The sequence below is a fragment of the Ylistrum balloti genome, unplaced genomic scaffold (genome assembly GCF_031769215.1).
Source record: "Ylistrum balloti isolate Yb309-2 unplaced genomic scaffold, AGI_CSIRO_Ybal_v1 Utg369588, whole genome shotgun sequence".
Classification (NCBI taxonomy): Eukaryota; Metazoa; Mollusca; class Bivalvia; order Pectinida; family Pectinidae; genus Ylistrum; species Ylistrum balloti.
In genome coordinates, this window is record NW_026781875.1 from 808,696 (window position 1) to 834,022 (window position 25,327).

General features: G+C 35.9%; 1 protein-coding gene across 2 annotated transcripts; it reads right to left on the minus strand.

Moving 5' to 3' along the window:
• Nucleotides 1-48: 48 nt before the first annotated feature.
• On the minus strand, nucleotides 49-25,230 carry LOC132544199 (Golgi pH regulator A-like). Of its 2 annotated transcripts, XM_060207770.1 has the most exons (15): nucleotides 25,070-25,230; nucleotides 23,430-23,489; nucleotides 20,288-20,391; nucleotides 19,619-19,725; nucleotides 19,107-19,217; nucleotides 17,685-17,805; nucleotides 13,669-13,749; nucleotides 10,961-11,073; nucleotides 8,167-8,255; nucleotides 6,685-6,777; nucleotides 6,089-6,184; nucleotides 5,105-5,194; nucleotides 4,885-4,950; nucleotides 3,853-3,911; nucleotides 49-861 (listed from the first exon to the last, which is right to left on the minus strand). In XM_060207770.1, the coding sequence occupies exons 1-15, from the start codon at nucleotides 25,109-25,111 to the stop codon at nucleotides 717-719; spliced, it is 1,377 nt and encodes a 458-aa protein (XP_060063753.1). In that variant the 5' UTR covers nucleotides 25,112-25,230; the 3' UTR covers nucleotides 49-716. The 2 variants fall into 2 exon arrangements, with proteins under 2 accessions (XP_060063753.1, XP_060063761.1); XM_060207778.1 differs by lacking the exons at nucleotides 20,288-20,391; nucleotides 25,070-25,230.
• Nucleotides 25,231-25,327: the final 97 nt, after the last annotated feature.

Here is a 25,327-nt window from a genome sequence, read left to right on the forward strand (position 1 = left end):
GGATACAATGATGTCTGTAACAAGCTGTCTGAACAAGCTGCAGGTTACAATGTCTTATTCCAGATTTGACACCTGTATACAGGTGACATATGTCCATCCCACACACGGTCTCTCACAGATGTCTGAACAAGCTGTGGGATACAATGCCTTATTCCAGATTTGACACCTGAATACAGGTGACATGCGTCGTCCCACACACGGTCTCTGACTGATGTCTGAACAAATTGTGGGATACAATGTCTTATTCCAGATTTGACACCTGTATACAGGTGACATGCATCGTCCCACACGCCGTCTCTTACTGATGTCTGAACAAGCTGCAGGTTACAATGTCTTTCTCCAGATTTGACCCCTGTATACAGGTGACATATGTCCATCCCACACACGGTCTCTGACTGATGTCTGAACAAGTTGTGGGATACAATGTCTTATTGCAGATTTGACACCTGTATACAGGTGACATGCGTCGTCCCACACACGGTCTCTCATTGATGTCTGAACAAGCTGCGGGTTACAATGTCTTATTCCAGATTTGACACCTGTATACAGGTGACATATGTCCATCCCACACACGGTCTCTCACTGATGTCTGAACAAGCAGTGGGATACAATGTCTTTCTCCAGATTTTAAACACAGCCTTTCACGTGTATACAGGTGATATTTTACACACAGCCTTTCACCTGTATACAGGTGACATTTTACACACAGCCTTTCACTACAATATATCTTTCTCTGTTGCCTGCTTGTGGGCTATATATAAAAATCCAATACTTGACAAAGCACTGACAAGGAATATGACATCGAACCAACGGTGATAGAAGTTGAATTGGAGATCTCCCAGCACCTCTGTAATGATCGACCTGGAACACAAATAAAGAACAACACTATTTAGCTCTCTTTAATGGCACATGCAACACAAGAGTAAAGTGTGCCTATTGTTCAAAAGAGTTCCACAGAAAAAGACGACTTTCATGCAGAGAGTTCAGCAACAAGTCAGTCGTGTATCACTGCCCTCATCAACTGCCAATAGTATGGAAATAAACACATGTAATGTAAAAAGAATTGAGATTGTCTTCCCTTATAACAAGGTAAAACTGAGAATGATAATTATGAGCATTAAATTACTTTTGATTGATATTACTGGGTATTATGAATGCCAACAGGAAAAAGACAAGTTTAGCATGAAGCACTAACCAGTCCTATACTGTTCGCATTCATTTAAGCCCAGTGACATCACCTGAATAGGGTTTTATTTTATCAAAAACATTAAAATTGGCAAACAAAGAAGAACCATGTTTCAAAATGCAAACACATGAAAGTGTTGGAAGTTCAACATGTAACAAAGAACATCATCTTTTTTGCCAGGTTATTGTGACTGAACAAAAATAGAGTCATTTGATTCATAAGCCCAATCAAGCGAATCCAAACTTGTTTACTGAAATACATGTTACTTTATTTACTTGTTAATTAACAAATTGTAATTTAAATCTCCACTAATACATGAACCAATAGCATCCTTCCTATCAGGACAGAGAATTAATATGGAAGCAAAAAAATTTCTTTAAGCTCACTTAAAATATAAAAAACATCAAATCCAGATAATATATGGTGAATCTACATTAGAATAATATTTATTAAAATGAATAACCTAATGAAACATGCCTTATTTTATTGAGAAATCTGAGAATATAGAAACCTGGGACTGTCAGAGAAATCACAGCCTGGGACTGTCAGAGAAATCATAGCCTGGGGATGTCAGAGAAATCATAGCCTGGGACTGTCAGAGAAATCATAGCCTGGGGATGTCTGAGAATATAGAAACCTGGGACTGTCAGAGAAATCATAGCCTGGGACTGTCAGAGAAATCACAGCCTGGGACTGTCAGAGAAATCATAGCCTGGGACTGTCAGAGAAATCATAGCCTGGGGATGTCAGAGAAATCATAGCCTGGGACTGTCAGAGAAATCATAGCCTGGGGATGTCAGAGAAATCATAGCCTGGGACTGTCAGAGAAATCATAGCCTGGGGATGTCAGAGAAATCATAGCCTGGAACTGTCGGAGAAATCATAGCCTGGGACTGTCAGAGAAATCATAGCCTGGGATTGTCAGAGAAATCATAGCCTGGGACTGTCAGAGAAATCATAGCCTGGGACTGTCAGAGAAATCATAGCCTGGAGATGTCAGAGAAATCATAGCCTGGGACTGTCAGAGAAATCATAGCCTGGGACTGTCAGAGAAATCATAGCCTGGGACTGTCAGAGAAATCATAGCCTGGGACTGTCAGAGAAATCATAGCCTGGGACTGTCAGAGAAATCATAGCCTGGAGATGTCAGAGAAATCATAGCCTGGGACTGTCAGAGAAATCATAGCCTGGGACTGTCAGAGAAATCATAGCCTGGGACTGTCAGAGAAATCATAGCCTGGAGATGTCAGAGAAATCATAGCCTGGGACTGTCAGAGAAATCATAGCCTGGGATTGTCAGAGAAATCATAGCCTGGGACTGTCAGAGAAATCATAGCCTGGGGATGTCAGAGAAATCATAGCCTGGGACTGTCAGAGAAATCATAGCCTGGGGATGTCAGAGAAATCATAGCCTGGGACTGTCAGAGAAATCATAGCCTGGGGATGTCAGAGAAATCATAGCCTGGGACTGTCAGAGAAATCATAGCCTGGGGATGTCAGAGAAATCATAGCCTGGAACTGTCGGAGAAATCATAGCCTGGGACTGTCAGAGAAATCATAGCCTGGGACTGTCAGAGAAATCATAGCCTGGGGATGTCAGAGAAATCATAGCCTGGGACTGTCGGAGAAATCATAGCCTGGGACTGTCGGAGAAATCATAGCCTGGGCATGTCGGAGAAATCATAGCCTGGGACTGTCAGAGAAATCATAGCCTGGGACTGTCAGAGAAACCATAGCCTGGGAATGTCAGAGAAACCATAGCCTGGGACTGTCAGAGAAATCATAGCCTGGGACTGTCCGAGAAATCATAGCCTGGGACTGTCAGAGAAATCATAGCCTGGGACTGTCAGAGAAATCATAGCCTGGGACTGTCAGAGAAATCATAGCCTGGGACTGTCAGAGAAATCATAGCCTGGGACTGTCAGAGAAATCATAGCCTAGGACTGTCAGAGAAATCATAGCCTGGGACTGTCAGAGAAATCATAGCTGGGACTGTCAGAGAAATCATAGCTAGGGGATGTCAGAGAAATCATAGCCTGGGACTGTCAGAGAAATCATAGCCTGGGGATGTCAGAGAAATCATAGCCTGGGACTGTCAGAGAAATCATAGCCTGGGGATGTCAGAGAAATCATAGCCTGGGGATGTCAGAGAAATCATAGCCTGGGGATGTTAGAGAAATTATGGCCTGGGGATGTCTGAGGAACAATACTCTAAGGACGACAGAGGGATTACACCCTGCAGGTGACTACTGATATTATACCCTAGGAACGATCGAGATGTATTAAAAAATTGGGTTTAAATTTGAAACAAAATTTAATTATTTCTACTGCAGAAAGATTTTAAAATATTCCCTATACATTCCCTGTTCCAAAGACCCCAACAAGCAGGTCCTAGATAGGACATGGGGCAAGATCCACCATTTGTAATAAATACAAAATAGGTTCCCAAACACTAAGGATGCCTCTGACAGAATTGGGTCAAAACCTTGTTAACTGTAAATGACTGGTAAACAATTTGTAGATAAAGTTGATGGATGAATGACAGGCTAAATGAAAGAAATGTCAAATTTTCATAAGGCAGGTTACAGCATTGCCACATGTAACAGCCTGTACTGACTTCACTTTTGTAAAATAAACAGTCATTCTAATGATCCCTGATGTCTTACCTGTACTGCGCTGGCATATTCATCCGGATGAGAAGGACCGAGGATACAAAATACATCCCCTGTTTGAAGAATTTAAACAACTTATCATTTGAATTATCCTTGTTTGATTCTAATTTGGTACAGTAACTTGTCAAATTCAAAATTTCAGAAGACTTTGGTGTTCAGCGCTAACACTTCCTATAAAACATATATACATATATATTATTTTGAAATTTTTGAAATTTTTACATATGTAATTTAAGAAAGATCAATCAAGTACTTTCCAAGTCAAAATCCAAGATGGCCACCTTTCAGCCACTTCGTTATTCTGATCTTTCCCAAAACAACAAGGGCACAACAAGAGACCAAGAGAAATCTACATATAAAATTTGAGAAATAGCGATAACAAATTTTATTGAAAAAATCAAAGATGGCTGTCTGTCAGTCATTTTGTTTTTTGATCAGTCCAAAAATCCAACGGCCACAACTAGGGACCAAGAGGAACCTACATTTGCAATAAAAGAAAGATCCATACAATACTTCTCAAGAAATAGCAATAACAAATATTGTTAACGGATGGGCGAAGGACCACAGATGCAGAAAAACACCATGGCAGATATAGATGGAGAGAAAACAATATCTCACTACTCAGTCTTAGAATAGTAATACTGGAATATCATCAGCAGGAAACATGCCCATACTGAGCTGTAATAACATTTAAGCAAGAGTTTTTCCAATGTTGGTTCATACTGCTATATCTACCATTGTATGGGTTTGCTACGATGTAACTTTACCAACATCAATTGTGTATTACCAGCTCAGGAACATCTCAAGTTATGTAAACAAACTGAAGTAGCACGTATTGAAGAAGAAATATTGAAAATGATAAATATTTACTGTTGATCTTAGACGACATTTCTGTGCATTATGAACACCAACTGGATGGATAAAAGCACATTCAACATGGGGCAAATTTTCTGTCATGCTGTTGGCATTTATATGCTTATGAATGACAACCAAAAGAAGTTCAAAGACCAGTAGCAACACACTTACCATTATCATGGCGAGACAGAGAACTATTATATTGGAGGACTTGCTACTGGCAATGGCATAGAAAAACTGTAAATAAACAAAGATGAAATTATTTGTAAACACAATCAATAAACAAATATTTATCTTTTAAAACCTTTTAAGGCATACAACCTAATAAAAACTGTGTATACAGTCATTTCCGTGTATCATCATCATAAGTTTATCAATAAAGTATACTCACTCTAGTAAGGGTTAGCAGAAGACCTCTGATAGACGTTATAATGATGATTCCAATCAGGACAAAGGATATCTGTTGTGCCCAGAATGTTACCTGTAAAGAGTAAAGACAGAAACATCAGTAGGCTCGAGATTTTGTTGTTCTGCATGAATTTAAAACTAAATTCAGTTTACAACAATTGTGAAACAAGTTATTCCAACTTATACTAATCCCCATTGTTGGCCCAGATGGAAGCAGTGAGGGGTCTAAATGTGGAAGGAAACTGGAGTGCTGGGGGAAAATCCACATAGTTGAGCAGGTGATCCCAAATTTTGTTTACGCTCATTTTGGTAAGTGAACTCCAGACACATGGGTGAAAGGTGAGTGGATTACCACTGTGCAACCCAAAACTTGGTCAGTGGGAATTAATTAAGCTTCTATGATACTTAAGTATAATGTGAAACTTCTACGAAGTTTTACTTTCACTGGTTTTGATCTTTGACCTAGGCAATAATAAGGAGCTGGTGTTAAAGCTATATATGTGGTTAAATACCAGACAAAATTGAAAAATTTCATAAAAGGGCAGAAAAAAAAAGTCTGGATGAATGTTTCCTGGTTTACAAAGAGTAGTAATTGTAAAAATAGTTTGATATACATAAAAAAGTCTTTTTCATTTTATGATGAAGTTGTTAACATATATAACAAGAGGCCCAAGGGGCCTGCATCACAAACATAAAATTACATGTTAGTTTTAATTCTTCGAGCTTTATTACACAGATCATATGGTAGAAGAGATTCTGCCTTGAAAGGAATTGGTTCTTGACATGTTTAATTACTTGTACAAGTAAGTTGAGGGACTTATTTAGCATCTGTCATTTTTACTGTCGAAGGTAATTATAGTTTATAAATATATAAAATTTGGAACTATCCAGATTTCTCACAAAACTGACAGAAGGCAACTGATCCATTACTGACTGTTAATACTGAAATAATTGATTGTATACTTACATCAAACTGGATTCCAAAGAAATTGACTGCTATTTCTATTCCTCTGGTGATTGGGTCCACCCTACCCACTCTATCAAAGATGATGTTGACTGTCGACTGTAATATAACAAATTTTAGGACATCAGAACCAGGTATAGAACAGGAAATATCTAGTACGGCAATGTCTTGTAATAATTTCTTATCTACAATTTACATGATATTAAATTTATTACTGAAGTATTTCTGACTTCAGTTGGTTTCTTTTTAAAATTCTGCCATAGAAACCATTCAAAATGTACATTGCAAATCTTTGACAGAAAATTCCTTATTTTGGAACCAGAGAAAAGACTTATCGTACTGTTATTTATAAAATTTAGATATCAAATTACTGATAACGGTCAGTAACTAAATCTTGAGTCTGAAATAAGCTGAAATTTTTATTTCTTTTTTTTCTCCTTTATTTCCTTTTTTCAGTTTTATGTCCTTAGAGAAATGTAAACTAACTCAGAATTTTGGCAATCAAAGACATAATTACAAGTTGGAAATTCCTAGATTGAGAAATGTTTTTTAATAAATCAACATTATGTGAAATATTTCCTTTGTCATTCAATACTCACAATGAAGATTTTCCACACGCAGTATATTGAAAAAAAATATCCGAGAAAATTAAAATATTTCCCTTTAAATGTCTTTGAATAAGCAATCCTCTCCTGAGAAAAAATAGAAAAAGATGAAAAGAGTTTTCTACACACACCACTCAGCAAATAAAAATGATTGAATTGTGTGTTTTCATAATACAGAGTTATCAGCTCTTGTGTTAGGTATTCATTGTTATGTGATTTGATTGTGAGAAATGAACATCATAAATCATGAGAAAATTTTTTCCTCACACAAACAAATGATCTGCTAACAAGAGCAGATAACTCTACATTTCGAAAAGACAAAATGGTTACCCTTTAACAAAAGTTTCTTAAGATGAAAAATATCAAGAAACTTTTCATCCAATTCCACACGCTATATGGAATTATTGGTGAAAATAAATTTATCTCAACATTGTTCCTTTCAGTAACATCAGTAAGACCTCATATTTACCTCATCAAAGTGATGCCATCTTACGATAATTTTACAAAAACAGGTTGTTTTGTACCCACAACAAACAACCATTGAGACAGCTGTAATCACTACAAAACATACGTGTCAAGCTCTAAATTTCAAATAAACAACAAATTGGGGGTATTATGTCTTTAAAATGTGATGTTACATAATACCAAAATTTACCTGTGACAGTAGATGTCACTCAAGGTGTACAAAATTTACCTGTAACAGTAGATATAACTTAAGGTGTACACAATTTACCTGTGACAGTAGATGTCACTCAAGGTGTACACAATTACCTGTGACAGTAGATATAACTTAAGATGTACATAATTTACCTGTGACAGTAGATGTCACTCAAGGTGTAAAAATTTACCTGTGACAGTAGATGTCACTTAAGGTGTAAAAATTTACCTGTGACAGTAGATGTCACTTAAGGTGTAAAAATTTACCTGTGACAGTAGATGTCACTTAAGGTGTACAAAATTTACCTGTGACAGTAGATATCACACAAGGTGTACACAATTTACCTGTGACAGTAGATATAACTTAAGGTGTACACAATTTACCTGTGACAGTAGATGTCACTCAAGGTGTACAAAATTTACCTGTGAAAGTAGATATAACTTAAGGTGTACACAATTTACCTGTGACAGTAGATGTCACTCAAGGTGTACAAAATTTACCTGTGACAGTAGATGTCACTTAAGGTGTAAAAATTTACTTGTGACAGTAGATGTCACTCAAGGTGTACACAATTTACCTGTGACAGCAGATGTCACTCTAGGCTACCTGTGACAGTAGATATCACACAAGGTGTACACAATTTACCTGTGACAGCAGATGTCACTCTAGGCTACCTGTGACAGTAGATATCACACAAGGTGTACACAATTTACCTGTGACAGCAGATGTCACTCTAGGCCATTGGCAGTAGAAAACATTCACTATGATGATCTAAATTTATCTTTGGCAGCAGAATTTGTATGACACACCAAACATACCTGAGCATAGTGAAGATCCACACTTTCAAGGAACAACTGCCTGCTGAGTTCTTCTAAAGCTGCAGTGTCCTGCTTCAATAAACCAATATCTGGTAAGTCAAGGGACATAATCTGCAATACTTTATAATTTGTCTAAGAGCTTAATCAGAGGAATGTGGAATAAACTTTACAACAAATTCTGTAGCAGGTGCTGTTGACACCAACAGCCAAGGTTATATGAAACCTTGTGTCTTGACAGACACCAACAGCCAGGGTTATATGAAACCTTGTGTCTTGACAGACACCAACAGCCAGGGTTATATGAAACCTTGTGTCTTCACAGACACCAACAGCCAGGGTTATATGAAACCTTGTGTCTTGACAGACACCAACAGCCAGGGTTATATGAAACCTTGTGTCTTGACAGACACCAACAGCCAGGGTTATATGAAACCTTGTGTCTTGACAGACACCAACAGCTAGGGTTATATGAAACCTTGTGTCTTGACAGACACCAACAGCCAGGGTTATATGAAACCTTGTGTCTTGACAGACACCAACAGCCAGGGTTATATGAAACCTTGTGTCTTCACAGACACCAACAGCCAGGGTTATATGAAACCTTGTGTCTTCACAGACACCAACAGCCAGGGTTATATGAAACCTTGTGTCTTGACAGACACCAACAGCCAGGGTTATATGAAACCTTGTGTCTTGACAGACACCAACAGCCAGGGTTATATGAAACCTTGTGTCTTGACAGACACCAACAGCCAGGGTTATATGAAACCTTGTGTCTTGACAGACACCAACAGCCAGGGTTATATGAAACCTTGTGTCTTGACAGACACCAACAGCCAGGGTGATATGAAACCTTGTGTCTTGACAGACACCAACAGCCAGGGTTATATGAAACCTTGTGTCTTGACAGACACCAACAGCCAGGGTTATATGAGGCCTAGTGTCTAGGCCAACACTAACAGTCAGGGTTATATGAGAAATGGTGTCTAGGCCAACACTAACAGCCATGGTTATATGAGGCCTGGCGTCTAGGCCAACACTAACAGCCAGGGTTATATGATGAATGGTGCCTACACAGACAACAACAGCCAGGGTTATATGAGGACTGGTGTCTAGGCCAACACTAACAGCCATGGTTATATGAGGCCTGGCGTCTAGGCCAACATTAACAGCCAGGGTTATATGATGAATGGTGCTTACACAGACACTAACAGTCAGGGTTATATGAGGCCTGGTGTCTAGGCCAACATTAACAGTCAGGGTTATATGAGGAATGGTGTCTAGGCCAACATTAACAATCTGGGTTATATGAGGAATGGTGTCTAGGCCAACATTAACAGTCTGGGTTATATGAGGCCTGGTGTCTAGGCCAACATTAACAGTCAGGGTTATATGAGGAATGGTGCTTACACAGACACTAACAGCCATGGTTATATGAGGAATGGTGCTTACACAGACACTAACAGTCAGGGTTATATGAGGCCTGGTGTCTAGGCCAACATTAACAGTCTGGGTTATATGAGGCCTGGTGTCTAGGCCAACATTAACAGTCAGGGTTATATGAGGAATGGTGCTTACACAGACACTAACAGCCATGGTTATATGAGGAATGGTGCTTTCACAGACACTAACAGTCAGGGTTATATGAGGCCTGGTGTCTAGGCCAACATTAACAGTCATGGTTATATGAAGAATGGTGCTTACACAGACACTAACAGTCAGGGTTATATGAGGCCTGGTGTCTAGGCCAACACTAACAGTCAGGGTTATATGAGGCCTGGTATCTAGGCCAACACTAACAGTCAGGGTTATATGAGGCCTGGTGTCTAGGCCAACATTAACAGTCAGGGTTATATGAGGCCTGGTGTCTAGGCCAACACTAACAGTCAGGGTTATATGAGGCCTGGTGTCTAGGCCAACATTAACAGTCAGGGTTATATGAGGCCTGGTGTCTAGGCCAACATTAACAGTCTGGGTTATATGAGGCCTGGTGTCTAGGCCAACATTAACAGTCAGGGTTATATGAGGCCTGGTGTCTAGGCCAACATTAACAGTCAGGGTTATATGAGGAATGGTGCTTACACAGACACTAACAGTCAGGGTTATATGAGGCCTGGTGTCTAGGCCAACATTAACAGTCTGGGTTATATGAGGAATGGTGCTTACACAGACACTAACAGTCAGGGTTATATAACAGCCATGGTTATATGAGGCCAACATTAACAGTCAGGGTTATATGATGGTGCTATATCACAGCCAACATTAACACTGGGTTATATGACTAGGCCAACAACAGTCAGGGTTATATGAGGCCTGGTGTCTAGGCCAACATTAACAGTCAGGGTTATATGAGGCCTGGTGCTAACAGTAACAGCCATGGTTATATGAGGAATGGTGCTGGGTTATTACACAGACACATTAACAGTCTGGGTTATATGAGGCCTGGTGTCTAGGCCAACATTAACAGTCTGGGTTATATGAGGCCTGGTGTCTAGGCCAACACTTACAGTCAGGGTTATATGAGGCCTGGTGTCTAGGCCAACATTAACAGTCAGGGTTATATGAGGCCTGGTGTCTAGGCCAACATTAACAGTCTGGGTTAATAAGCATACGCAGACACCAACAGAAGAATAAGAATGACAGAGTAGACAGGAAAGAAAGAAAAGATCAAGATTCCAAAAGGATTCACTTTGATTTTCAGAGTTCCTTAAAGACTTGTGATGCAGCAGACGTGGTTGTATAGAAATCACCATGTGACAGTTACTTCTGAAGTGACATTGTAGATAAAGGATACTCTCTGAGGACCCTGTCGCTGCCGATGTTACAGTTTTCAGCATGCCCCACAAACCACCTTGGCTCTTGTTCACTGTAGCCTGACGCAGACTTTCCTCCTTTGCCTTGGCTATCCTTTAACAACAAAAAGTACTACAGGTAAAGATATTTTACTTTCACCAAACCATATTTATTCTAATATAAACACCTCTCCTAATTTAAGATGCTTTTTCCTTTTATGACTGACCATGTAGTAGAATAAATCTCTCTAAGTGTGTATAGTTTAATCTAGAGTAAAGAACTTAAAATTTCAAAACAAATTAATAATACTTCAAACAAAATGAACACAATTTAATTTTTTTCAATTGAAATCGTCTAAATCTACAGTATCGTTAATGTGAGTCTTGGACTGTCCAACGAGTTCCATTACTTTGAAAAATTTAACGTCCTGGCCATCTATCAATAAATTTCCTTTTGTTGAAAAAGTTACTACACATGTCTGGTCTTTATCATTATCTTATTTGAGAAAATTGACAAACTTATTCTGTAATTATTACAATATTGTAAACTCAGTAATTCTGTGGATCAGATTTATTTTGTATTACTGAGCTTGGTTACTTCGGGAGTGGAGGAACGATCTGAATCAGCAGATCTTGTGTATTGACATATTCAACCTCTGGTAGCAAGTGGTCCTACACAGACACCACCATCACTTGGTCTGTATTTGTTCTTTAAACATTAGATCTATTCCCTTCTTAAGTATTCTTTCCTTTGTTATCCAAGACGACCCTTTGTCTGTCTTTTTTTCATTAGTCCAAAAAATTAAAAGGATACAACTGCTGATCAATGGAAAACCATATTAAATTTGAGAAAGAACCATCTAGTACTTCTCAAGAAATAATGATATTAAGCTTTCATTGTAAAAATACAAGATGGCCACCTGTCAGCCATTTTAGTTTTCTAATCTGTCCCAAAATCAACATGGCACAACTTCAGACCAATGATAACCTGGTTATGAAATCTGAGTAAGATCCATCCAGTATTTCGTAAGAAATAAAGTAAATATAATTTCATTATCAACGATGGTCACTGGTCAACAATATTGTTCACAATCAAAATAGCACAACAACAACAATAACAACACAGAGGAAACCTATATATGAGATTAGGGAGAGATCCATCAAGTACCCCTACAGAAAAAACTACCATAGTACCTATTACACTATATTTAGTCTAGTGCTACTGTGAACTTGTGATTTATGATGACAGATGTTATTATTTTTATATAGATGATAATATAACTTAACTGTATTAAAACATTCGAAATTTATTTTATTTGTTTGTTGTTTTTATCTCTAAACTATCATATATGACGACGATTCTTATATATAACTATGTGAAGGGAGGTAATCCAATATGGTGGATGCAGAACTCAGGAATGACAACCCCAGGAATGGCATGTTCCTGCGTATAGTGCATACCCCCTTTTTGACACGACAGTTTTAGCTTAAAAAAGTGTGTACTATATGCAGAAATTTACGGTATGAAATATCATGACAGTGAAAAAGCAAGATATTGTTTTTCTGATCAATCTCAAAATATACACAACTAGGGACCAGGTGGAATCTGCACATACAATTTGAGAAAGATCTATCAACTACTTCTCCGGAATTGGCACTAATATCATTACAATAAAAATCCAAGATGGCTACCTATCAGCCTTATCCGATTTTAGATCAGACTCTGAATGAGACAATGCACAACTAGGGACTAAGATGATCCATCCAATTATTATTGAGAAATACTGATAGCTATTACTTTTAAAATCTTAGGTAAGTTATAGGAAGCTATTTTTATGGGTTTTTTTCATCCAAAAATGAAACAGGGCTCAACTAGAAACCAAAGGCAACTTACATATGAAGAAAATGCTTCATCCATTGCTTCGAAGAGCAATAACCATAACACCATAACACTTCCTTCGAAAATTTGTTTCCAAAATGAGATATGAAATGATTGAAAAAAAAGCTCTGAAAGAGTCTTCTGTATGTCCAGGGAAGTGACCACCAGCTTCTCCTAGACCAAGCCTCAAAACTTTATATCTACTGATGGGGTGACATTACCCACACAGAAACAAACAAGCAAACAATGCTGTGTATGTTGTCTGGTGACTTCTCCGTTGGTGTACGGGATATATTAAGTTTAACATATCTATCTGATTATGGATCCATATCTGTCAATATGGCTGACAGGGGGCCATTTTTTATTTTGTCTATGAAAATTTGTAATTGCTATTTCACGAGAGGATTGTTGCCTCCAGAATCTGACTACAGTTCATTCTGATGGCTGTCAAGAGAATAAGTAATTAAAACATAGCACTACAAATACTATAGTATACATGTAACAAAGCTATAAGGCTTTAACACAGCTCTACAGATACTATAGTATACTTGTAACACAGCTATAAGGCTTTAACACAGCTCTACAGATACTATAGTATACATGTAACACAGCTATAAGGCTTTAACACAGCTCTACAGATACTATAGTATACTTGTAACACAGCTATATGTCTTTAACACAGCTCTACAGATACTATAGTATACTTGTAACACAGCTATATGTCTTTAACACAGCTCTACAGATACTATAGTATACATGTAACAAAGCTATAAGGCTTTAACTCAGCTCTACAGATACTATAGTATACTAACTTGTTGGATGGTCACAAACCTTTTCTTTTTAAGAATGATCATATCCATGGTTTGTATAAGTCTTTTTTCTATAGAATGGATATCAGCATCTGTCACATTTCTGAAATAGGACATATAAGCAATATATGATATATATATAGAATTAATATCAGTGTGTCACATTTCTGAAATAGGACATATAAGCAATATATGATATATATATAGAATGAATATCAGCGTGTCACATTTCTGAAATAGGACGTATAAGCAATATATGCTATATATAATATTGAATTTGCTTCATATTACGGACAGATGGAGAAAGATGTGTTTAGACAACACAACACTTCATAATGTATTATTACACTCCATGATATATAACTACACTCTAAAATATATCACTACACTCTAAAATATATCACTACACTTTATGATATATCACTACACTCTAAAATATATCACTACACTCTAAAATATATCACTACACTTTATGATATATCACTACACTCTAAAATATATCACTACACTCTAAAATATATCACTACACTCTAAAATATATCACTACACTCCAAAAATATATCACTACACTAAAATATATCACTACACTCTAAAATATATCACTACACTCTAAAATATATCACTACACTCTAAAATATATCACTACACTCTAAATATATCACTACTCTAAAATATATCACTACACTCTAAAATATAAAATATATCACTACACTCTAAAATATATCACTACACTACACTCTAAAATATATCACTACACTCTAAAATATCTAAAATATATCACTACACTCTAAAATATATCACTACACTCTAAAATATATCACTACACTCTAAAATATATCACTACACTCTAAAATATAAACTCTAAAATATATCACTACACTTTATGATATATCACTACACTATAAAATATATCACTACACTCTAAAATATATCACTACACTCTAAAATATATCACTACACTCTAAAATATATCACTACACTCTAAAATATATCACTACACTCTAAAATATATCACTACACTTTATGATATATCACTACACTCTAAAATATATCACTTCACTCTAAAATATATCACTACACTCCAAAATATATCACTACACTCTAAAATATATCACTACACTTTATGATATATCACTACACTCTAAATATATATACACTCTAAAATATATCACTACACTCTAAAATATATCACTACACTCTAAAATATATCACTACACTCTGATATATCACTACACTTTATGATATATCACTACACTCTAAAATATATCACTACACTCTAAAATATATCACTACACTCTAAAATATATATCACTACACTCTAAAATATATCACTACACTCTAAAATATATACTCTAAAATATATCACTACACTCTAAAATATATCACTACACTCCAAAATAGATCACTACACTCTAAAATATATCACTACATCTAAAATATATCACTACACTCTAAATATATATACACTAAAATATATCACTACACTTTATGATATATCACTACACTTTATGATATATCACTACACTTTATGATATATAACTACACTCTGAAATATATCACTACACTCTAAAATATATCACTACACTCTAAAATATATCACTACACTCTCACATCTATCACTACAGGTTATGATATATCACTACACTCTACACTTTATGATATATCACTACACTCTAAAATATATCACTACACTGATATATCACTACACTCTAAAATATATCACTACACTCTAAATGATATATCATGATATATCACTACACTCTAAAATATATCACTACACTTAATGATATATCACTAAAATATATCACTACATACTCTAAAATATATCACTACACTTTAAAATATATATACACTAAAATATATCACTACACTCTAAAATATATCACTACACTCTAAAATATATCACTACACTTAATGATATATCACTACACTTTATGATATATCACTACACTCTAAAATATATCACTACACTCTAAAATATATCACTACACTCTAAAATATATCACTACACTTTAAAATATATCACTACACTAAAATATATCACTACACTACACTTAATGATATATCACTACACTTATATATACTTTATGATATATCACTACACTCTAAAATATATCACTACACTTTAAAATATATCACTACACTCTAAAATATATCACTACACTACACTCTAAAATATATCACTACACTTAAAATATATATATCTAAAATATATCTACACTCTAAAATATATCACTACACTTTATGATATATCACTACACTCTAAAATATATATCACTCTAAAATATATCACTACACTCTAAATATATACACTACACTTAAAATATATGATATATCACTACACTCTAAAATATATCACTACACTCTAAAATATATAACTACACTTTATGATATATCACTACACTCTAAATATATATCACTTTATGATATACACTCTAAAATATATCACTACACTCTAAAATATATATACACTCTAAAATATATCACTTTATGATATATCACTACACTCTAATATATATATCACTACACTCTAAAATATATCACTACACTCTATGATATATCACTACACTCTAAAATATATCACTACACTCTAAAATATATCACTACACTCTATGATATATCACTACACTCTAAAATATATCACTACACTCTATGATATATCACTACACTCTAAAATATATGATATATTTATGATATATCACTACACTCTAAAATATATATCACTACACTCTAAAATATATCACTACACTCTAAAATATATCACTACACTCTAAATATATATCACTACAAATATATCACACACTTTATGATATATCACTACACTCTAAAATATATCACTACACTCTAAAATATATCACTAAATATATCACTACACTCTAAAATATATCACTACACTCTAAATGATATATCACTACACTCTAAAATATATCACTACACTCTAAAATATATCACTACACTCTAAAATATATCACTACACTTTAAAATATATCACTACACTCTAAAATATATCACTACACTTTATGATATATCACTACACTCTAAAATATATCACTACACTTTATGATATATATCACTACACTCTAAAATATATATATACACTCTAAAATATATCACTACACTCTAAAATATATCACTACACTCTAAAATATATCACTACACTCTATGATATATCACTACACTCTAAAATATATCACTACACTCTTAAAATATATCACTACACTTTAATATATCACTACACTCTAAAATATATCACTACACTCTAAAATATATCACTACACTCTAAAATATATCACTACACTCTAAATGATATATCACTACACTACACTCTAAAATATATCACTACACTAAAATATATCACTAAAATATATCACTACACTCTAAAATATATCACTACACTAAAATATATTACTCTAAAATATATCACTACACTTTATGATATATCACTACACTCTAAAATATATCACTACACTCTAAAATATATCACTACACTTTATGATATATCACTACACTCTAAAATATATCACTACACTCTAAATTCTATCACTACACTCTAAAATATATCACTACACTTTTATGATATATCACTACACTCTAAAATATATCACTACACTCTAAAATATATCATACACTCTAAAATATATACTACACTAAAATATATCACTACACTCTAAAATATATCACTACACTCTAAAATATATCACTACACTCTAAAATATATCACTACACTTTATGATATATCACTACACTCTAAAATATATCACTACTCTAAAATATATCACTACACTCTAAAATATATCACTACACTAAAATATATATCACTCTAAAATATATCACTACACTCTAAAATATATCACTACACTTTATGATATATCACTACACTCTAAAATATATCACTACACTTTATGATATATCACTACACTCTAAAATATATCACTACACTCTAAAATATATCACTACACTCTAAAATATATCAGCCATTTTCTGATTGTTTCTTTTATAAGAAGAAAGCAGTCTAGGCTCCTTATACAATTTTCTTACCTAATAAAGAGAAACATAGAAGTGTAGGGATAATTGACTGCACCGAATCCAGAGAGTAAAGCCATCACTGTGACTCCTATTACTCCAATACGGCCGATACACTGCTCTATAGAGAATATACCTGTATAACACAAAAGTAAACATCACAGTGACTCAGATCACTCTGATACGGCAATCACTGCTCTATAGAGAACATACTTGTATAACACAAAAGTAAACATCACAGTGACTCAGATCACTCTGATACGGCAAACACAGCTGTAATAGAGACTATGCCTGTATAACACAAAAGTAAACATCACAGTGACTCAGATCACTCTGATACGGCAAACACAGCTGTAATAGAGACTATGCCTGTATAACACAAAAGTAAACATCACAGTGACTCAGATCACTCTGATACGGCAAACACAGCTGTAATAGAGACTATGCCTGTATAACACAAAAGTAAACATCACAGTGACTCAGATCACTCTGATACGGCAAACACAGCTGTAATAGAGACTATGCCTGTATAACACAAAAGTAAACATCACAGTGACTCAGATCACTCTGATACGGCAAACACAGCTGTAATAGAGACTATGCCTGTATAACACAAAAGTAAACATCACAGTGACTCAGATCACTCTGATACGGCAATCACTGCTGTAATAGACTATGCCTGTATAACACAAAAGTAAACATCACAGTGACTCAGATCACTCTGATACGGCAAACACTGCTGTAATAGACTATGCCTGTATAACACAAAAGTAAACATCACAGTGACTCAGATCACTCTGATACGGCAATCACTGCTCTATAGAGAACATACTTGTATAACACAAAAGTAAACATCACAGTGACTCAGATCACTCTGATACGGCAAACACTGCTGTAATAGACTATGCCTGTATAACACAAAAGTAAACATCACAGTGACTCAGATCACTCTGATACGGCAAACACAGCTGTAATAGAGACTATGCCTGTATAACACAAAAGTAAACATCACAGTGACTCAGATCACTCTGATACAGCTGATGCACTGTATAACATGAAACTAAAAATCATAATCTAAATATTTCAACATAGGCAATCTACATATAACCTTGTGACCTCTGTACAAAGTCATTTCTATATCTATCTTTAAGGCCAGGGGACCAACATAAACATTCTTACCCAAAGTCACAAGGTACAAAAAAACATTGATTTGTGTTTTTTTTAACAGCAACACTTACAAGTGGGATTATTATTGGGGAAAGTGTGTATGTCTGGTTAAAACACAATATCCAAATCAGACAAGACAACGTAACCTAAAAAGACCTTAGGTCAACATTGTCTTTCCAATTATATATAAATGTCAGTACAAAATGTGATGTCTTCTTTTCAAAATTTATCAGGAATTTTTATACATGTATAATATATATGAATACTTACCATGTTTGGGACTGAGGATAGGAAAGGGGTCACCAATCTTCCAGAAGAAGTAGAGAAATGCCAGCCAGGTAGCCACCGTCAGCATACCAATAACATGTCTTTTCTGTGGGACTAACATAAAAGGAGATAATGACTGAGTACTACAGAAATCTGAAGGATACCAAAATATTAAAGCCCTTCTCCAATCATACTACTGGTCAAAAATCAGCATTGGGTTGTTCAAATAAATACTGAAATATTGAGATGGAGTTGTTTTTGAAGATTTTGATAAATAAGACCCCGGAAACCATGAACTAGTTCCAGATCATATTTTGAGCAAATTTGAAATCCTTCACTCTAATATGCTAATAGCCCATTATCATGACTCTAGACCTCTTGGCTGTGAAGAAGAAGTTCAAAGGAAAATGTTGATGCTTAACAGAAGGCAGATGGACATCACAGCTTAATCTAATCTACCATAAGCTAAAACCTACTGAAGATGTAATGTTTTATTACAGATAATTAAGACTTACCTAGCCTCAGATTACCAATAATGAAATAAGCGATGTAAAATGGTAAAACAGCAATAAGCACAAACAGAATAGCGTACAGTCCAAGCTTCCAGTGGAAATACCTCGAACTGCAACAAAAATAGATTTATACATCATGTGTATATTGTCAGAGATTAACTTTATTGTAACTGGACATTAAAATTTATTTCTAAAGGGTTTAAAATAATTGTTATAGGGCATGAAATACATTGTGGCAATAGATATCATAGAAACAGTTGTAATGATATAGTAGTAAATAATGTTCTTGTTGATCGAACACAGACATCAAAAATATCAGAATTTCTTGTTGATCATATACATAGACGTCGAAAATATCAGAATTTCTTGTTGATCGAACACAGACATCAAAAATATCAGAATTTCTTGTTGATCGAACACAGACATCAAAAATATAAGAATTTCTTGTAGATCGTACACATAGACGTCAAAAATATCAGAATTTCTTGCAGATTGTACACATAGACATCGAAAATATCAGAATTTTTTTGTTGATGGTATACAGACATCAAAAATATCAGAATTACTTGTTGATCATACACAAAGACGGCAAAAATATCAGAATTTTTTTGTTGATGGTATACAGATGTCAAAAATATTAGAATTTCTTGACATTTTTCTTTAAAAAAATACCTAGCATCCATGAATCCAAGGATTTCAAATATGATGAGCTCGAACATGGTACAGGACAATGAAAATGTCACAGAGAACACAAGTAGAACAACAGAGTGGTGAACCTGGAACACAATTATAACAATTTTATTGATGACTGGAGTGTTGGTGGGTCTTTAGCTGTCCCTTTAACACTGATAATCACTGACAGAACTTGTAATTTCAGTGAAGTGTTCAAGCAGCAATCATGAAAGTAATCTCCATACTAAGATCACATAGACAACATCATATGATTAATTGTCATGGAAAACTTTAAGGCTCTACATTGTACATTTCAGAACAAGGATGTATACAGAAGGATTATGCAACTAATTAGTCTTGCTGTGTTTGTATATCAATAAGGTAGTAGAAAGCATAATAGTTTAAACAGGGTCTTCCCCCGAACACCAACTCTGTATATGGCAACATGTTTACATAGGAGGTCAACTGTGATGATAGTGGATGATAGGCTGTTTTAGAATTGTAGTACAGGTAACTTGCACAGGTAAATTCTGATAACTGTTCAGAAAACAGGTAAAGCAGATGATTAAGTTCTGATTCTGATAACTGTTCAGAAAACTGAAAACTATTAATAACTGTAAAATAAAGGAATCAAATATCTGTGTTAAATCTGTTTAAATCCCAAGCTATTCAATGGGAAATGTATAAAAGCCAAGTTCATTTTGGGAAATTATCATATTTCAATCTGCACTTTGAAAGATCAATATCTCAATCATTGCTTGATTTATTACTGTACTGTTGTCACAGATATATATTGTCAAATCATAACTTTTGTCATATATATTAGTTAATCTTGTATTTTCTCTCAGTTTTTGTGTAAATTGTAACTTTTGTCATATATTAGTTAATCTTGTATTTTTTCTCAGTTTTTATGTAAATTGTGTTTAAGTTGAGTGATATTATTATCTTTGTTGTTTGATACAAGGACAGTATGGCTAATGCTAAGATCAACGTTAAGTTCATCACTAACAGAAGAGGCGGACAGAACCTTTCACATAATGGATTCATCTTCAGACAGATTCGAAAGAACGGCAGCAGGACATTCTGGAGATGTTCGACCTCAGGCTGCTCAGCATCACTCTCGACAATCGACAACATACCAGCTAACTTTGGAAGAAATCCACACACCCACGCCTCAGACCCAGCCAGTGTTGTAGCCAAACAGATCATGAACCAGATCACCAACAAATGCATATAATCGGTCCAGCCTATTCCGTCCATGTTTTAGGAAGAGCTCAATCAACTCGACTGGGATGACTGTGGTCCAGCGACTACCAACATTCTACACAGCGAAATCGTCTCTTTACCGTTGGCAGAGTTGGTGTTCGGGGAATGAGCCGTTTAAACCTACTAGCTTTTGTACCATACTCTGTTAACTTAATAATGGCTCTGGTCAGGCCTGTGAGAGCTAAGGCAACAATAACTACATATTCAATAAAAAATACGAGGAGAGTGAACTTCAATGATTTCACAGCTCAGTAAACAAATACATTGTCATAAACCAACATAAAATAAGCCTCCACAGAGTAGTGTTTCCAGTCCCTTCATTCTATGTCCCTGCATTATATGTCCCTGTCCCTGCATTATATGTCCCTGTCCCTGCATTATATGTCCCTGCATTATATGTCCCTGTCCCTTCATTCTATGTCCCTGCATTATATGTCCCTGTCCCTGCATTATATGTCCCTGCATTATATGTCCCTGTCCCTTCATTCTATGTCCCTGCATTATATGTCCCTGTCCCTGCATTATATGTCCCTGCATTATATGTCCCTGTCCCTTCATTCTATGTCCCTGCATTATATGTCCCTGTCCTTGCATTATATGTCCCTGCATTATATGTCCCTGTCCCTTCATTCTATGTCCCTGCATTATATGTCCCTGTCCCTACATTATATGTCCCTGCATTATATGTCCCTGTCCCTTCATTCTATGTCCCTGCATTATATGTCCCTGTCCCTGCATTATATGTCCCTGCATTATATGTCCCTGTCCCTGCATTATATGTCCCTGCATTATATGTCCCTGTCCCTGCATTATATGTCCCTGCATTATATGTCCCTGCATTATATGTCCCTGTCCCTGCATTATATGTCCCTGCCCCTACATTATATGTCCCTACATTATATGTCCCTGTCCTTACATTATATGTCCCTGCCCCTGCATTATATGTCCCTGTCCCTGCATTATATGTCCCTGCCCCTGCATTATATGTCCCTGTCCCTGCATTATATGTCCCTGTCCCTGCATTATATGTCCCAGTCCCTGCATTATATGTCCCTGTCCCTACATTATATGTCCCTGTCCCTACATTATATGTCCCTGTCCCTGCATTATATGTCCCTGTCCCTACATTATATGTCCCTACATTATATGTCCCTGTCCTTACATTATATGTCCCTGTATTATATGTCCCTGTCCCTGCATTATATGTCCCTGCAGTATATGTCCCTGTCCCTACATTAAATGTCCCTGTCCTTACATTATATGTCCCTGTCCCTGCATTATATGTCCCTGTCCCTGCATTATATGTCCCTACATTATATGTCCCTGTCCCTGAATTATATGTCCCTGTCCCTACATTATATGTCCCTGCATTATATGTCCCTGTCCCTGCATTATATGTCCCTGTATTATATGTCCCTGTCCCTGCATTATATGTCCCTGTCCCTGCAGTATATGTCCCTACATTATATGTCCCTGTCCCTGAATTATATGTCCCTGTCCCTACATTATATGTCCCTGCATTATATGTCCCTGTCCCTGCATTATATGTCCCTGCATTATATGTCCCTGTCCCTGCATTATATGTCCCTGCCCCTACATTATATGTCCCTACATTATATGTCCCTGTCCTTAAATTATATGTCCCTGCCCCTACATTATATGTCCCTGTCCCTGCATTATATGTCCCTGCATTATATGTCCCTGTCCCTGCATTATATGTCCCTGTCCCTGCATTATATGTCCCTGCATTATATGTCCCAGTCCCTGCATTATATGTCCCTGTCCCTACATTATATGTCCCTGTCCCTGCATTATATGTCCCTGTCCCTGCATTATATGTCCCTGCCAGGAAACATGTTTGATTTATACTGATTACCTCATAGTCTCTAAATAATTTTTTGATGAAGAAGACCCAACCACCTCCGAAAAACAGGATCTGCAATAAGAAAATATTGATTATACAAATTGATGGATTACATCATGTTACACTACATACAATGATGTATGATTTCTTTATCAGACAACCATATATCAGATATTTTTTAGCTCAAATGTTCATACCAATAGTCACTTGTGTACAAGACACATTATTAAGTATACATCTAACTGGGCAATACATATAAAGTTTCTTTCATCATTATTGTGACACATAATCTATACCATAAAGTCCCCTTGTCCAGAAACATCCTTACTTTGTACCAACACTTATTTAAGTAAAATTTGAAATTTATCAATTATAACTTATGATAAAAGGCCAATAATGCCAAGCATCTCAATAGAATCAAACTCTGATCTGTGGTGTTATAATTTTCTTACTCATTGCTTTACCAGCAGGAGCCAGAGAAGCAAGTCTCACCACGACCAAGTAAACTTAAACTCAACACTATGCATCAGAGGTCATTTTTATTTCAGTGCCTCCAATAGGATTCAAATTGGGGCCTGTAGCTTACTTCTCTGATGTTCAACCAATCAAGCTCTCTTTAGCCAAGTGATTACATACTTCAACTTCAGTAAATAACTTGTCTTCAAATTTTCAGGGGTTACAGTGATGCTTTTGAAAGCATTACCTAGTATTATTTCTGAATTCTTTGGTGGGCTTAACAGAGTTGATATTTATTTCACTGCCTCCTCTAGGGTTCGAACCAAAGACCACTGGATTACTTATCTAATGCTCAACCAATCCAGCTACAGAGAAGTTTTCTCTAGTCAAGTGGTTTATTCTAGCAAGTTTTCTGGCCACATTTACTTAGCAATATAGGCACAATTGCACAGACAGAAAACATGTTACCAGTCTAATATGGCTTTATTTCTGGCTAGAGCAGTGGTACCAACTACAGCCTCATCTGTCAACACATCCATTAAGTGTATAATTATACTGTTTGGTTGGGGGTGGGGGGTGGGGGTGGGGTGGGGGTTTGAAGTCCTGTTCAAACAACATTTATCACTAATGTTAAGCAGATATGAGGGTGCCTGCCTCTGGTGAATCTTAACTTAGGCCCTGTCTATTCAGCACGTTGTCAGGTTTGGGCCTGATCTCTTGACCAGACTGCAGCTGGAGCACAGCATAACACAAAAAACACCTCGGATCTGTCAAGGCAGTCATCATCAGTCTAACATTGTCACTCCAATAATAATAATATACTCTGGGTCTATTGACAAACGAGGCTAGTACCCGTGGCTGTGGTTAGAGTACACATCTGTGGTCACAAGGACATCTAAAAATATTTTGGACGAGGGGTCCAGTGTAGTATACCATTAATCACCCTTCCCCAGAAACATCGTTAAATGTCCCTCTAAATCTAGTAGAATCTTGATCGAGTGGAAACCTGAAAATCGCAAACCTTTATTGTTTGCTCGTATCACTGAATCATGCAAACATACAAGTTTTAACTTCAATGCTTATTTTTAACAGGTTAATGCATTCGTGTTCTGTTACTGAACTAAATTGTCAAAAGGAAGCCAATGTACTAACGACCTGTAACCTTTGGATTCAACTCTTTGCTCATATTTTTCTACCTGCGAAAAGACGATTAACAAGGAATCGACGAGAAACGACATGGTAATTCTAATGTTTCCGTTGGAGCAAATCTGGAAAACAAGACTTTAGGAAATCGGTCATTAATCAATAGTCATTTCAAACGTCAACATCTACACGTGTGGTAAATAATCTCCATGCCTTTCGGGTTCTCCTTCCATGGATTTTTGTTAGAAATCCGAGGCTGAAAATAGAGGTATTTCAAATGTTAGATGGATGTATCGCTAATTCTGATTGGG

Coding starts and splice junctions, on each gene's coding strand:
- LOC132544199 (XM_060207770.1), bottom strand. CDS start 25,111: ATGTCGTTTCTCGTCGATTCCTTGTTAATCGTCTTTTCGCAG. Junction 6,778..8,166: donor TGGATCTTCACTATGCTCAG/GTATGTTTGGTG, acceptor ATTTTTTCTCAG/GAGAGGATTGCTTATTCAAA. Junction 5,195..6,088: donor TCTTTGGAATCCAGTTTGAT/GTAAGTATACAA, acceptor TACTCTTTACAG/GTAACATTCTGGGCACAACA.